This window comes from Aythya fuligula, chromosome 2 (genome assembly GCF_009819795.1).
Source record: "Aythya fuligula isolate bAytFul2 chromosome 2, bAytFul2.pri, whole genome shotgun sequence".
Lineage (NCBI taxonomy): Eukaryota > Metazoa > Chordata > Aves > Anseriformes > Anatidae > Aythya > Aythya fuligula.
The window spans coordinates 129,212,010-129,227,628 of NC_045560.1; the positions used below are offsets into that span (position 1 = coordinate 129,212,010).

Below are 15,619 nucleotides of genomic sequence, written 5' to 3' on the forward strand. Positions count from 1 at the left end.
CAATGATATATGATATAGTTATATTTAGTCTAAATAAAATACGGTTTAGAATCCTTTTTTGACTTCTCAGACAACTCCTTTGTACACCCTCAGACAGCTGACTGAAGCTGGGGAGGTAAGGAATAGCATGAGGATGAAGAATGGACAGAATTTGTGAAGATTGTTCAGAACTAAGTGTGGGAATGAGTTGGCTGTTGTCGTGTATCTATTTAAACAAGAGTGTAAAAAAAAAAAAAAAAAAGTTGTCTTTTTATTGAAAGAAAGTCAAATCTTTTGCTGCTGCTAGTGTTTGATGACTTTAGGGGCTTCTTCAGTGTCCAGCGAGTGCATATGGTAAGATCTGGATAAAAACATTTGTACACTGTATACAAATGTAAATATTAATCTTCTCTGGAAATAACAGCTAAGCCTTCTCACTGCATGCAGTTGCGTGCAGTGTTTCCCTTATGGCCATTTTCTCTCTCTGCAGTACAAAAAAACAGAAGTACTGCTTAGAAATGAAGGCAGCATATAGCTGTGGGGGTGCTGCTTCTGTTCCATGGTTCCCTAGTGCTGCTTTTCTTCAGAGTACTGCGCTACCAGAAAGCTTCCCTGATCTCCCTCCTACATCCAAACATAAAATGTGAGGGATGTTGCATTTGAAGCATGGTAATCTATTTTTTTGCAGAAAGCCTTAGATGAATGCAAATGGAACTAACAGTAAAAGTGGGATCAGCAAAAGAGAGTGTTCTCCCTGCAAGGTTTATAGTTATGCTTCTATAATTTGGGGGTAAAAATAAATAAATAAATAAATAAATGTAGCAGGTTAGAGCTATAGCAGATGTTCCGGCAGGGTTACAAATCTTTCTCTTACTGAGGGTGAAACACAAGCTTCCTTGTATCTTTGGCAGAGCTCACATGAAGGCGTATCATCACATTATTCCATAATGACATGAGAAATATTTATTTTCCAATGGAAAAAGGGTTCTGAGCTATAGCTAGGTTACAGAGCCTAGCTTTTTAATCCTGCATTAGTTTGGCTCTTCTTGCACTTGATTAGCCTGTCTGTACTCATCACAGTAACCTTACGGTAATACATGCACCTTGCTGCAGCAACCACACAAAAATAAATTCGTTGAGTCTGAAGGGGTGTATGTACAATGCTGAAATTAACTGTACTACAGGAAAGGAAAATGCACAAAACATCTGTGTGCCTGTGCACTAGCATGCAGGTCTACATGCAAAGTGTTACTGATTTGTACTTTCTTAATCCTTATGCTTTGCTTTTGTGCAGAAAAGAACTTTGTTCCACCCCCTACCTACCTCCTAGTTCCCAGCTAATATTAAAAGCAGAGACAGCTCTATAGAGAAATTATGTTGCTGAGGTCATTGCTTTTATAAAGTACTCACCAGTGTTTTATGAAGTATGATAAATGAAGTTGTTTAAAGTACTGCTGAATACAGACTGTATAAAATCCACAGATTTTTTTTCTTTTCACTCCGTTTCTGCTGTAGTTTCTCCAAATGTTTAGATTGAGGCATCTCCTTTTGCTGAGTACTGCATATGCCCAGTCTATTCCACAATGAGACCCCTCTAGCTCTTCTATTCTCCTTTCATACTATCTGTTTTTCTGGTGTTCTGAGTGTTGGTGTTTCCTTTTCTCTCATCCAGGTACTGCTATGTGGATATTTGTTAGCAATGACTGATGTGGAATCTACATATGCAGACTTTATTGCTTCAGGAAGAACAGGTAGAAGAAATGCACTCCATGACATACTTGTGTCCTCTCCAGGTGGGAACTCTAGTGAACTAGCCTTAAAGTTATCAGAGCTTGATATAAACAAAGCAGGTAAGTACATTTTGGTCTGCTAATGTATTTATTTAAAACTTAAAATGAAAAAAGTAGTACACAAAAAATGGCTTATGTGCACGAGTTATTCACTTGTCCCTCAACAACATTTTTTTTTTTTTCTGAAACTAATATGAGCAGGGGTTGCCTGCAATAAGAAGTCCAGTTTTCGTAAAAGGGAACCTATCTGCAAACGCAACATACTAGTAAAACAAGAAAACACTTTGTGCAGTGAGTGCCTAGCGCATGTCCATGTTAGGATAAATTTCACAGAAAATTAAGTACAACAAAGAAAATAACAAAGTCTTAATTAATACCCAACTTTTCATAGTATCCTTTAAAGGAAGCGCCTTGGTTTGAAGCCAGTAGAAGATGCCATGTGTCTGCTTAAATGCTTGCAGAGATTAGTTTTGTTTTCATCTGCCAGAGGACAGCTCAATAGCAATGCATTGATGTTTCTTTCATTTGTATCTTTGTTTCCAGATTATGTTGATGCTTTGTCCTTCTTTTAAGGCAATTAGCACTAATGCAGTCCTAAATCTTACTCAACCTCTGATGTTAACAAAATTTTTAGCTGGTTGTACACCTTCAGCTGAGAGAAAGGAGGGACAGTGTATGGTGAAGGGCCTTACATTAAATAAAAATAGTAATATGGCTATGTATTTAATATAATGTTATTTGGGTGGAGGTTAATGAACAGATCTCATAAATTCTTGAAAGGCCTTTTCAGATTTTGGGAAAGGAGTCTTACACTTAATAACAGCAGAAGAATGTAGACACAGCAAAAATACAGTGTTGATAAGCAGCCGTCCTCTCTTGTACACATATTTGTGTGAGAGAAAAGGGCAAGAGCTCTGAGAGGTGATCTTATCACTGGAAAATCAGATGTGGCAGTAAGATGTTCAGGTGGTTGTGGTGCTGTTTGGGTGGTGGTTCTCTTTTGGCTTTACCAGACATACATCCTAGGTCATTCCTTCTGGTGTTGCCAGCTTTGGGCCTGTAGCTTCTAGATGCATGCGCTTCTAGTTGTGCAAAGCATTTGTTTTTCTTTCTGTTTAAAAAGAAAAGTGTTATTAATACATGAGCATGCATGTAGGTGTGTCTATTTGTTCTAATGTGGGGATATGTCTAAAATGTTGGACAAATACACAAAGTAGGTGGTATTTAACTTGCATAGTGTCAACCTTCCCCCTTGCTTCATTTGTTCAGTCTCAAATTTACACTTATCAAAATTATTTTCTAAATGGACAAGATCAAACATATACACAATTCCTACTTTTCAGTTAGCTGTTGGGATTGATTATTAGCCAGAACTGTGTTCTTTTGTGGGCTATAAAAAGAATGTGAGTTTGTACTTGTAATATATGTCAGTATGCATTTTGCACATGCAGCTAGCTCTGTAGCATTGAGAATGGTTTAAATAACTGTTATCCTAAATGTTAATACATAATTCAGGAGTCTTTTCAGGAGACCTCTTTTGCAGCTTGGGTAACTGTTAATCATTGCAGAAACATATACAGAGTTGCTCATAAAGTTACATTAGGTGATAGATGCACAAAAATGCCAGCATAGTTCTTTGGCGGTGCAGTTTTAATTAGACACAATGAAAATATACTTAACGTTTGTATTGTTAGTACACCTTGGTGCCAGACAAAAGCCTCCAAACCACAAATATTGGAAAATGCATTGCATTATCATTCCTGTGAGTATTACTGTATTATCCTGTCATGTCCTTCCAAACTGAAGAGAGGATGAAAAACATTTTGCATCCCCAATTCCAGTTCAGATCATGTTAGGGCTTGCAGGATGTAGATTTGCATCACACCTGATAGGATTAAGAGAAAAACAAATGTTTAGGGGTTACATCTTATTTCTTTCAAGGTGTATGTCAATCAAACACCTTATGCTAAGTGGTACCTCATTATACAAATACATATACCAAGTTTTGATTCTTTTTTCTTTTTATCCTATTTTTATTACAGCTATATACATCTTCTTGCAAAAATGCAAGCACAATTGCACAATTTTCAACTGCACAGATTAATGACAGAGTAGAATAATGCAGATAAAGAAGAAAAAAAAAAGGTATTATAAAATATATGTAAATTAAGCTACCCAAGCATATTTAGTGTATCCACTTTGAAAAGCATGCAGGTACATTTCCTGTTAAGACCAGAAACAGCTTTGAAAAACAATAGGCAGTGAGGCCTTGTTCCAAGACAATGAATTTTCTGTCATGCACTATTTGATACCTGAAGTGAGTGGTGGTGATCCCCTCAGTGATAAGCCAACTAAAGATAAACAAGAGTTGACTGCATATAATGTCTGTATAATAGTCTCACTTCAGAACAACAATTCCAGTGTTCTTTGTCCATAATAAGTTAACAACCTTCTAATATTCATATTCATGGAGTGAACATATCTACTAAAGCGTGTACTTCAGAATACAGGTTTCAGATTCTCTTTGGCAATGTATTTTATCTGAACTTAGAAGCCTGGTGTACATCTCATGAGTAGAAAAGTGAAATAAATAAAAATCATGGGATGTCTTTATCCTTAGTCTTGACTAAGAAGAGAAAGATTTCAGTATGGAAATCACCAGGTAACCCAGATACCTGGTTATCTCTCACTCTTGGTATACAGTACAATTCCAAGGAACTTTATGTTCAGACAATCTTAGAGGTAATCATAGCTAAAAAAATGTAGTAAGGCGAAAATATAACGAAGAATGAAGACCAGTCTTTGCAAGTCTAATCTCTAAAACAAGCTGCTAGTTTTCCTGGTGTCTGAAGATATGCCAGAGAACACATTCAGTGCAGAAGTGAGAAGGAGGCTTCCTTGTAAGAGCTGTGATGGTCCAGCCATCTACATAAAATGGGGATAGTGGAAGTGTTGCAGTACCACACTGGAATGAAGGACTGATTGCAGAAGTTTGTCATTAAAAGTGATTTTAGATCATGGTAGAAATGTTTGAAGTGTAACCTGAGAGAAGAAAAAAAAAAAAAATCTGGACATTGACAGAACTAATAACTGTTGCTAGCTAACCAACTCTCACAACTGTATTATGGCTTAAAAATATTTTATTATTTGGTATGATTTTGTTTTGTTTTAATAATACCTGTTGCAATCAAAATGCTGCATTAAAATCACAACTCTTACTTCTAAGAGCTTACAGCAATCATGTTTTGAAGGAAGAATAGTTCCAGAATGTTCTTCATCAATTTCTGGATTTTCCAAGCCTATTTTAAGTTTTTTAGCAAGGGAACTCTGTCAGCAGAAAACAAACTTTGTAGTACCAAGAAAGTGTATTGTAGATTAAATAGATGTAGACTTGTGAGTTTTTCAGAGAGTTTGTAAGAGCTCACTTGTGAGAAGTAAATTTGAAGAACTGGCAGATTAAAATCCTAGTGCTTTCTTTAAATTTTTGTGCACTACATTTAATGTTTAGGTAGTGAAATATCTAGACTTTGTGTCCAGGATGATTTTTCTTTTAAGCACAAATACATGCAAGTATTTTTCTCTTGAGTTGTTGTTGTTTGTATTTTTGTTTTGCTTTTAAATAAAAATCCTTTCAGGAAAGCTTGAGTTGCCTGGATAGTATGAGGGGTATTCAAAACTCTGTAGTTGTCAGTATCAATAGAGGATAGAGCAGGCAAACAGGAATCAAAAAATGAAATTCCACTCATCTGTTCTTTTATAGTATCAGAACGAGTATAAGAGGCTTTGTAGAAAGTACTTGGACAACTTGGGCAAAAGGGGTTTCTATCCAATAGGAAATCACAGTGAAAATCACAGGAAATCAATCCTATTGGAAACCTCTGTAATGTGGGAGACAAGGAGAAATAAGGAGAGGTTTCTGAGAACATGGATTGCGAAGCAAATTGTTATTTATAACTTAACCCTCAGCAAACAGAACAAACATCACTGTTTTAGTGGGTTAATCAACCTTCAATACAACTTCTCATCAGATTGAATTCAGTAATAACCAATAACTTCAGAGGCAGTTTGCAGCATAAGTATTCAGTCCATGCTCAAAACAGAGTTACCAAGTCTGAGTGTTTTGCAGTGTTCTCTTTTCCATTACCAATATCCTATTTCTTTTGTGTAAAAAGGAGAAGGTATTTAGAGGGTTTGTTTCTATACACAGAAATAAGGCTGTAGAGGCAGAGTTTAATTTAAAATGAGGAAATGATAAATATCTGTGTTGAGAATCCTGCCCTTATTCTAAAGACCTGGGTTTGAATAGCGGAGTAACCTATGAAAGAGACTTAAAAATTAAGAGGAATAATGCCTCTTCTTTGACCTCTTTGCAACTTTGTCCTTGGAACTGTCTTCTCTTAACTATTGTGCTAAGCCAGATCAATGCAAATGATTCAGAATTCCTCCAAGATACAGGGTACATCTAAATCTTAAAATTATTTCTTTACTGTTATGTATTGATACCTAATTATTGTAGCATTCAGAGATCTGTGGCATATTAGTACATAGCTTTCAGCCATCTGGACCTGCTAGGTCTTTAATCATTAGGCAGAAGATAGGGTACAATACAGTACTTTGCATGTAGGTATTTACAGACCATTGTCAAGGCACCGATTAGCTTTCTGTAGACAGGCTTTGAGTTGTCTGCTCACTGTGTCATTGTGAGATGTTTTTTATTCCTCAGATCGTTCTGTGGTTTGCAGTGAGACAGCTGGGCTGAAAGCCTTGGGGCATGGCACTGTAAACAAAGGCAAAGGATGAACAGCGCTTTAGCAAACTACTTCGCCTATTGAAGCTGTACCTCTTTTTAGTAAACTCTGTTCAAACTTGGTGTGAGGAGGCTTTTCTAGTCTATTTGTGGTACTATTGTCATAGTACCACAGTAAATAAATCATCAAAAATATACAAATATTTTAACTTCTTTCATTTATAACCACTTTAGGTGTAGGATAGCGGCTGATGGAGCTAGGGATTTGTATTTGAAGTCATAGTATGAGTATTGTAGCAGTAAAAGGTTTTATATTCAATGTAAGATTTTTGTTTTGTTTCAGTCGATTTACTTTGTTTTGAGACTGGTGGAAGAACAGTTGGGGTTCTGGAAGCAAGATCTCTCTGTTCTAGGGTGGATCACTCATCCTTTTGTTGTATCTTTTAGAAGGAGAAGGAGATGCACAACGAAATCCAAGTGAGCAAACGGGGGAGGCCCAAGGGGAGGCAGCAAAGCAAGAAAGCTGACATCCGACTTTGACTGACTGGAGCAACTGCTGGATGTTTTCAGGCTACAAGAGCATGCTGGAACAAATTTGTTTCCATGAGCAAGCTGGTGGAAAAGCAAGTGCATGTGTCTTCACTGCTGGAACCCAGTCAACACAATGCTAAAAATGGGGGTACAAGCTGTGGCAGAAGACAGAATTTTCTCTACCTCTGTCATTAGCAATGGTTGAACATGTATTGATTTTTGGGATAGTGTCATCAGATGGATCCCTTCATAATGACTACTTGATGGGAACACTTTTAGAAAGTAGAACAAACAGGTAAATCTTGTAGCAAATGGCCTTTGAAACGTCAGAGGATCTAATTGTGTATCTTAAGCAAAGGCTTGTGTGATCCTCAGAGTTTAAAATTCTCTGGCCAAAGTGTTCACCCATTAAAAGAACTGTAAAGAAAGCACTGTTTTTAGAACTTTGCGTCTGTTTTACAGCTCTGTTATTTACAATGGTTTTTGTATTGTACGACTTAGATGCTCCACACTGCCCCTTCTCAACTGCTTATGAAGAATATTTCTGTTACTGTGAATTTTTCTACCACGCGTTTTGAAAGGGCTGGTTTTTTTTGCATAATGTGGTGATGTGCACATGATAGATTTAAAACGTCAACCGCTAAATTGATTATGCCTAAACCTAAATGACTCAGCAACACTCTAATTTGTTACTAGATGAGCCTTCAAAACGATTCATTAATGTGAATACTTCGGTGTGTTTTGTGTCCTTGGTACATTTTTGCCACTTGCCTGTAGTTAGTTGCATATCAGAGACTCAGACTGAATCTTTGATGTTATTCTTCCCCGTTTTCTAATTTTACTCCCAATTTCTTAATCTTTCTCCAAGCTATTTTTTTAAAATGTTAGTCCAAGTATTTTATTGTAATGGTAGTTTTAAGAATACATTTATAACCTTATATGGGTTAAAATTCAAACAAATTCCATGGTGCTAGAGATTTTTCTGGTTCACATTGTTAAAGATGGTCCTTGTATACACATGGGAAAATAAGTGGCATAGGTTATGGCCAATTATCTATTTTGGAATGAGTTTTAGATTACAGGATAGTCCAAATAGTGGATCCTCAACCAGATCCAGCCAGGGGAACTACCTATTTCTACTCCTTGGCTATGCCTCAGTTAATCAGGCTGTTGAGCTTGCACATCCACTAGCCTGTTACTGATGTACCAGGCACAGCCAAGAGTTAGAAGCTGCCCCAGGAGCCTTTTGGTCAGGTTGTGGAAAAGGACGTTGAAAGAGTTGGAAGCTAGCACCCAAAATACTAGATTTTTCCTATTTCAGCTATTCCAAAATGGCAGTCTGAACTGGACGTTTATTGAAATACCAGGTTAGCTTGTCCATCCAGGGGACTACTTAAAACCTATAAATTAATACCTATAAATTAATAACGTATTCTGCCATAGCTATGCTGATTGGTTTCCTTCCTACCCCTGCCCCAGCAGACAAAGCCATACATGAGGCTGAACTCTGCAAAATGGGGAAGTTATACTTGTGTGTGACTGAGGTGAGAAAAGAGAGTGACTGACTAGTAAACCATGGCAATCACATAAGCACCAATTGCAAAGTCAGAAGAATTTTTTTCTTTTTATTAATGGGAGGTGATGTCACTTTCTTTATATATAATTATATATATATTATATATATTTTTGTGTTGTTGTTGGTTTCAAATGTTATGCACTTTTTAATGTTTGTAAACTTTTACTAATGAATAGTGTGATTGCTTCCTGAATATATTAATCATCAGTTAACAAAACATATTTGTGGCCACAGTTATTTGTTTCTACCATATGTATCATAGTATTTGTCACATGAAATTCTTTTGTGAGATGTGTGGAGAAAAAAAAAAACAAAACACTTCTGATCAGTATTATGAGCTCATTTATTAATGTTAATAAAAAAACAACCAAGCAGTATGCTTGTGGTTCATTAGTGTAATATTAATTCTCACCTCTTAAAGTTTGGAAGCTGAATGCCTTGCTGTCTTATTAGCTGTCAAGTGCCCTATATTCTTGGTAACAGAAGTTGTCCATTTGCTTTGAAAATATTGTTACCCTTGAACTATTTATTCATTTGTTTCTCCTGGTGTTCCTTTCAAAGTTAACACATTATTACTGATTCCGCCCAACTCTACCTTGCTCCTGAATCAGGTCTTCAACCTGATCAGAGAAAAGAACTGGTCGTCCTTTTGTCCTGAATTGCTGGTTAGCATCAATCTAACACTAACACCAGAAGGAAATAAGATCTTGGGGTTTTATATACATGAAACACCATCAGTAAACTTTCATGGAAAAAGTTAGTAATGGAATAAGTAATACAGTACGTTAAAGTGTTGTCTTTCCTCATTTTCCTTACATACTTTTCTTTCTCTTCTTCCTTAGTCTTTTCTGTTGTGAAATAAAATACATTTCAGGTTTTCCTCTCTGCTTTCCACCTGCTTATTCCTTCTGTTTCTCTTCTTGTTTTCCTTTGTGTTTAAAGCAAATATGGAGGCCTTCACTATTTTTTGATGCATCTCTTTATGATGGAAAATAGCACTGTTAATTTTAGTAGAGCAAAAGGCCACTTATGTTCCTCATTCCCTGAGAAGTATATGAGTGCTTCCTTTATCAGTTGAATTCTGCTCATTCTCTTTATTTGTTTTTTCTGCAGCATCTAAAAGTAGGCTAACTTCATGTGATCCAGTTCAAATACAGAGCTCTATAAAGTTTTTAAGGAATGTTCTTAGCCACTGGAATTTGATTGTTTATGCCCCTGCATTATTAAAGTGCACACTAGCATGTATTTGACCCATGCCAGCTAAAATTTCAGGGCTTGGGACTGTTCATAAACTGTAGAAGGTTCTCAATACGTAGTTAGCATGTGACCTTTCTGCTTTGGAGGTCCTCTTTGTTAGTGTAGGTAAAGATCGTTCTTTGGTGTCTATTCTCAGTGCTGGAGAACAGATCCTAGGAATGTTTATTTTACCAGCACAGTAACATCCTTCAGAGCCCCCTGAATGTTTATATATGGAGTTCGTCCATTCCAAATTATGCTACTGTATCTTGAGTACTGTTACTACTCAAGCAATTACAATAGCACTGGTTCAAGTATAGTTACACCTCTATTGCAGTGTAATTGCACCACATAACAGGGATGTTAATGGTAGAATCAGACTTTGATTGTGTTATTTTCCCTTTTTTAGTCATTTTTTCAGTAAACCTTCCAATCTGACTTCTGCGTATTTTACTGCTCTCATGATAGGTAAAATGTTGAAATGCTTCTTTAATCCAGAATTATGCTAGAAAAATCTGTCCAAAAGCTAAATAAACTCAGCAGAGTTAGGTCTGGACTATCAGTTTAAAGGAATACACCTTACAGGTTTTTTTGGTTGGTTGGTTGTTTAATTATTGTTGTTGGTTTTTGTTTATTTACTTCACTGTCTCTGTAGGTGTATATTTTCAGTGTTTCCTTCCCCTTGACAGAATCATCACTCCAAAAAAATAGTTGCCCGTGGTAAATTTTATGACTATGTTTGCAACCATACTTGGAGGTTTTACCTTCTAAATCTGCTTTAAACATAGTGGACATAAAACTAGAATTGGGCAGAGATACTGTCATTTTTTTCTATTTACTGCCTTTAGTGTGTTCATGGGCTTTAAACTTTTATTAAAAGATACCATGGTTTCATCAAATTATAATTTTAAGCCAAAAGTTCATTGTGATCTTCTATACAACAATTATTAAATAAATATCAGCCAGTATATCTGCTACTTGTCCCTGGTATTTCCCTTGTCACTGATTTCTTTCATAGTTTTAAAGTTTCAAGTGGAAAAAATGTGCCCTGCTATGAGTGGCAGTTCCTGAGGAGTTAAATTTCATGCAAATGGTTAATGAAATTATCTGGTGTCCAGGAGGGAGTGAGTACCAGAATAGTTAACCTGTGACTTCATTGTATGTATCTCTTCCTCCTAAACACTGAAGAACTCCAGGTGTGCTTAATGTTTATATTTAATGTTTTAGAAACGTCAATAATGTTTTCACAGAAGAATAGAAGTTGCGGTCAAATCTGAGCACAGGAATATAAGCTGAACTTTGATAGTTTGCTTTTACCTCAGCAGTAGACTCCTGTTAAACTGCTGTATTTTTGCCCTGACTTGTTCATTTGTTTTTCTCTGCTTCTCATTGTACCCTGTTAATTTTCTGTTCTTTGCTTCCCTTAAGTAAAATAATACCTGAGAAATAGATGGATATGGAATACTGTATTGGATTTTCTGTATAGTTAACTGACTAAAGTCTTGTAGTGGAAAGGATGCTTCTCTTTATTATTTTGATCAATGCACTAAGTTCTTAATGCCAAAGAAGCAAAAGATCCAGGAAGGAAGCATGAAGTCAGGAAGACAGGCCAGCAATATTAGGAGGACAACATCTCATAATAGTAAGACAGGTGGAAACCAATGCAGAAAAGAGCTTCCTTTATCACACAGTGGAAAGTCATGCTGTGCTGGTTTCTAGCTCAAACAGGGAAAGTGTTCAATTTTAGGTGGCATTTTGACATCAGAACCAACTTCAGATTTTCAGCCATACACTAGAAAAGAATCAGACATAATTCTGAGGCTCTTGCCATGGAGACAAGTGAGTATCAACAGGTTCTGATGAAAGAGAATGAGAGACTCCTGGACAATTTAGAATGCAGGGTAGTCTCTGAAAGGCAGAAACTTTAACACCTAGGAAGATGATAGAAATTAAAGTAGCCGGAACCTTCTCACTGTTCTCTGCAGGCTCACAGGCTGACTTTCTGACCTTTTATCATGATAAAGGATACTATGCTGAATGCTAAGGACAGAGATGGCCCATACGGATGTTTAGTACCTATCATTTATGTTAAGTACTGCTAATATCTTGCTGAGAGTAAATAATAGTCAAACACAATATTCTGGTCAAAGAGGATAGCAGGGTACTGAATCGATTCCTAAGTATGTGACTAAGCCTAATTCTGAGTTAACAAATTGTGAACGAATCTTAAAAGCAGAGAGTGAAGCTTCTTGACGGCACAAGTCAAGAAGCATCCCAGTCTTCTGAAAGTAGCAGAACTTCATGCTCTACCCTGTTATATTGATGTTTGCATTATGGATTGGAGCTGCTGAGTTCTTAGGATGGATGCAGGAAAGCCTTGTCAACTCATTATGTGTGCATGTGCAAACGATCTCTTGGTATTTTCAGGCATTATGCTTCAGTGTCATATAAAAAGACCGATGCTGGTGATGTCTAGTTTGCAGGTTCTTAAGTAAGTTTTTGTTTTTGTTTTTGTTTTTTCAAATTAGCATCAGTATACATATTAAATCCTATTTGCCATTAAGAAATTATCTGGTGTTAGTCCATGAGTATAGTGTAACAGCTATAACAGCTGATATCCCAATACAGACTTGACCAAGTCAGATCATCTTGAGTGCTTCCAGAATGTCTGAGACAAAAATGTTTGCAAAAATCCTTCTCTCACTAGCAGGCAGAAAGTAAGTGTTTTGTATCTTTTAAATATTAAATCTATTGTATAGATCACTAACCAGTTAATGATTAAATCTGCTTTCATTTATATATATATATCCTGACAAATCAATCACTATTTTTAAGATGGAATAAAAAGAAAAAAAAAAAAAAAAAGGATGAGAGGGGAAATAAAAGTCAACTAATTTATAGCAAATAGTGACATAATCATCTGAGAGACAGAAGTGAGATATTTGTAGGGACATCTGATTTTGAACAGCTCTGCAAACCAGTATCAGGGGAGTAAAGCTACATGCCATTCAATCAGTACTAGTGTTGCCTGAACACTGTATATTTGCAGGTGAGTTGATTTATTCTACATCTTTGGTGTTGCAGTAGAAAGTAAATTAACTCTCATTGTGTTCATTAAACATGGATATTGCAAACATGCACAGAGCCAATTTTTAAGTATGAACAGGTCGTGGCTTCCAAGGCAGCAAAGGAGAAAGCAATCATCATGTAGCATGCTGACAGGTCTGTTTCATTACTTTCATTTTATTCATTTATTTATTTATTTATTTGTAAGAGGATACATATAATTGGGCAAAGAAATTCAGTATCACACTGTGTGCATCAGCAGAACCATACATTTGTCTTAACAGAGTTCTGCTATCACATGGGACCACAAATTGCAAGTATATCAAGGTATTTACCAAGTCTGCTTTATCATTCATTTTCATTAGAGTTTCACCATATTTTCTACTAGTTCAGTCAACTCATTTGCCTGTAAAATGATTTCTGCTGTCTGCATTCCTCTCAGTTCAGTTATTTAACTGGCTATTGATATAGGAACACACACTGTGAAAGCTCGTACAGTAATGATACCTATCTTCTGCTTTAATATTTCTCTTTATCGAACAGGACATCTATGACTCATTGGTGTCAGGACCTACTCGGAAACTTTCTGGGTCTGCCTTTTCTGATGGGCATCCAATAACAACTTCTTTATGAGCCATGATACATTTTTGGTGGAAGGGTGTTACAGTTACAAATAGAAAGGACCAAGAATATAGGTAAATTCAGGAAGGAAAGGGTTTGTGGGGTGGCAGAGTTGCAGGTTTATTCAGGTACCCTGAAAGCCAAATTTTCAGTGAAATGTTAACTTTTTCACTAAATTAAATTTGACAAATAATTAGATAAAACAAGAAGTTTGGCCACGACCCATACAACAAACCATTGTATTTGGAAACCATTCTTAGACTAGTTGATTTCTCATTAGCAAAGATAGAATGCACTTTATCAAACCAAGTTAATTCCAAGATGCAAGAGAAAGCAGAAATAGCCAATCTGATTGTGCAGGCATTAAAAAAGTGTCAGTCCTGCATGTCCCCATCACGCACATCTGCAGGTAGTGCTTGCAACTGTAGTAACACACTGAATGATAACTTCTGGCTCAAAAAGGGAGACTGTCAACTAGATCTGAAGCTATGGAAGCTATGGCAACATTATACACAGGGCTGATCATATTTTACCAACTTTTTTTTTTTCCTATCTGATGTTTAAATGAAATCAGATTTACTCTAAGGTATGTTTGTAAATGTTCATGTGGTGATAAATATTGGCTCTACTTTAGGTAGGTGTGATTTATAATGTCCTAAAGGTAACTCTACGCCTCTCTACATATTTTATTCCCATTTTTACACCAAAAATACATTAGATATTTTCCAGTTACATATCACAGAAAAAATGGGGATCTGCAACATAACAATGCTGTGATATTTAGCTTTATTCATTTATTTACACATTCATCTCTTTTTACTAACCATAGAAGTTGCACACAAATGCAGATATGACATGTTACATGTTTCCTTGAGAGATCTTCATTTCCACAGCATCATCTTTGATCCTGCAATGCAGTCAAAATGTAGACTGTGTAACATCTCATTATAGTCATCATTTCCCTAGCAACAGAATGATATCCTCAATACATTATACAATATATTTCAAAGAACAGTGTATGCTGTAAGTAATAAAAAAAAAAAAAAAAAAAAGAAAAAAAAAAAAAAAAAGGATGACTTAACAGGTATTTTTCATCTATAATTTTCCTCTGCCAGGGAAAGAACTAAGCACTCTCTCCAAGCACAAACATGATATCCTTATTTGTTTGGAAGTACAAACACCAATGCTGTATAATAATAAACATTCCACAGAAGCTCCTACCACTGTGGTGTTGTTATGGAGCCCCCTTCAACAAAGTAACTAAAAAAAATGCAAGCACCATGGAAAGTAACCGATAAATAGCACACGGACACCTCCTGGTGGCACTGGATAGTATTTTAAAAAGAAGGATTAGAAATTAAACCGACCTATATAGATCAGAGGTCTGAACAGCCGTGGTGGAGCTGGGAAGATGAAGGCATTGTGGAGAGAGAAGATAAAAGAAAAACAAAAAAAAAAAAGGGGGGGGGGGGGGGGGGGGGGGAGGGAGGAGGAATGAACAACGACGACATTTGACTTTTGTCCTTAGCCTCTTAAAAGAGATATTATTTTTCAGAGTTTTCCCAGGAAACCATCCATACCCCTCAAAACTAATCTCCATAACTGCTGGAAATAAACCTCAGGTTGTAAAGCAGGCGTTGCAGCTGATTCCAGCTGATGAACAGAAATCAGGAGTGCAGTATTCCCTTGTCTTCATGCAGCCTTTGATTGCTAGAAGGACAGCCCACAGAATCCCAGCCTGGGCTCACCAATCTGACAGCACAGTCAAAATTGTACATTCCTGGTGACCTGTACTATCAAAAAAATATGAATCTTAGTATATATCAAATAAGTTTTAAATTAAATGAAGTCAGTACAGCAGAGAATGCTCTTCTGACAATTGTGGGAAGTTTGTGCTTACTGGAATTCCTGAAAAACAAATTAATAATAATACAGAAATATCATCAAGGCAAATTCAGAACAAGAAGGGAGATTCCAAAGCACGACAGGGTGCTTCTGATAGACCTTTATTTCCTGGTACTAATCCCATGAACAGGGCCAAGCAACTAGATGTTAAAGAGGCCAATAATGAAG

The 15,619-nt window shown here is 36.4% G+C and overlaps 1 protein-coding gene across 1 annotated transcript in view; it reads left to right on the forward strand.

The window, feature by feature from the left end:
* The window catches only part of PKIA (cAMP-dependent protein kinase inhibitor alpha), a 42,008-nt gene extending 33,310 nt beyond the window's left edge, over positions 1–8,698 (forward strand). The window contains exons 2-3 of the mRNA XM_032182903.1: positions 1,652–1,829; positions 6,964–8,698. Coding sequence (XP_032038794.1) covers positions 1,679–1,829; positions 6,964–7,043 — 231 coding nt within the window. The 5' untranslated portion in view covers positions 1,652–1,678 and the 3' untranslated portion in view covers positions 7,044–8,698. The remainder of the gene's footprint in view (positions 1–1,651; positions 1,830–6,963) is intronic.
* Positions 8,699–15,619: the final 6,921 nt, after the last annotated feature.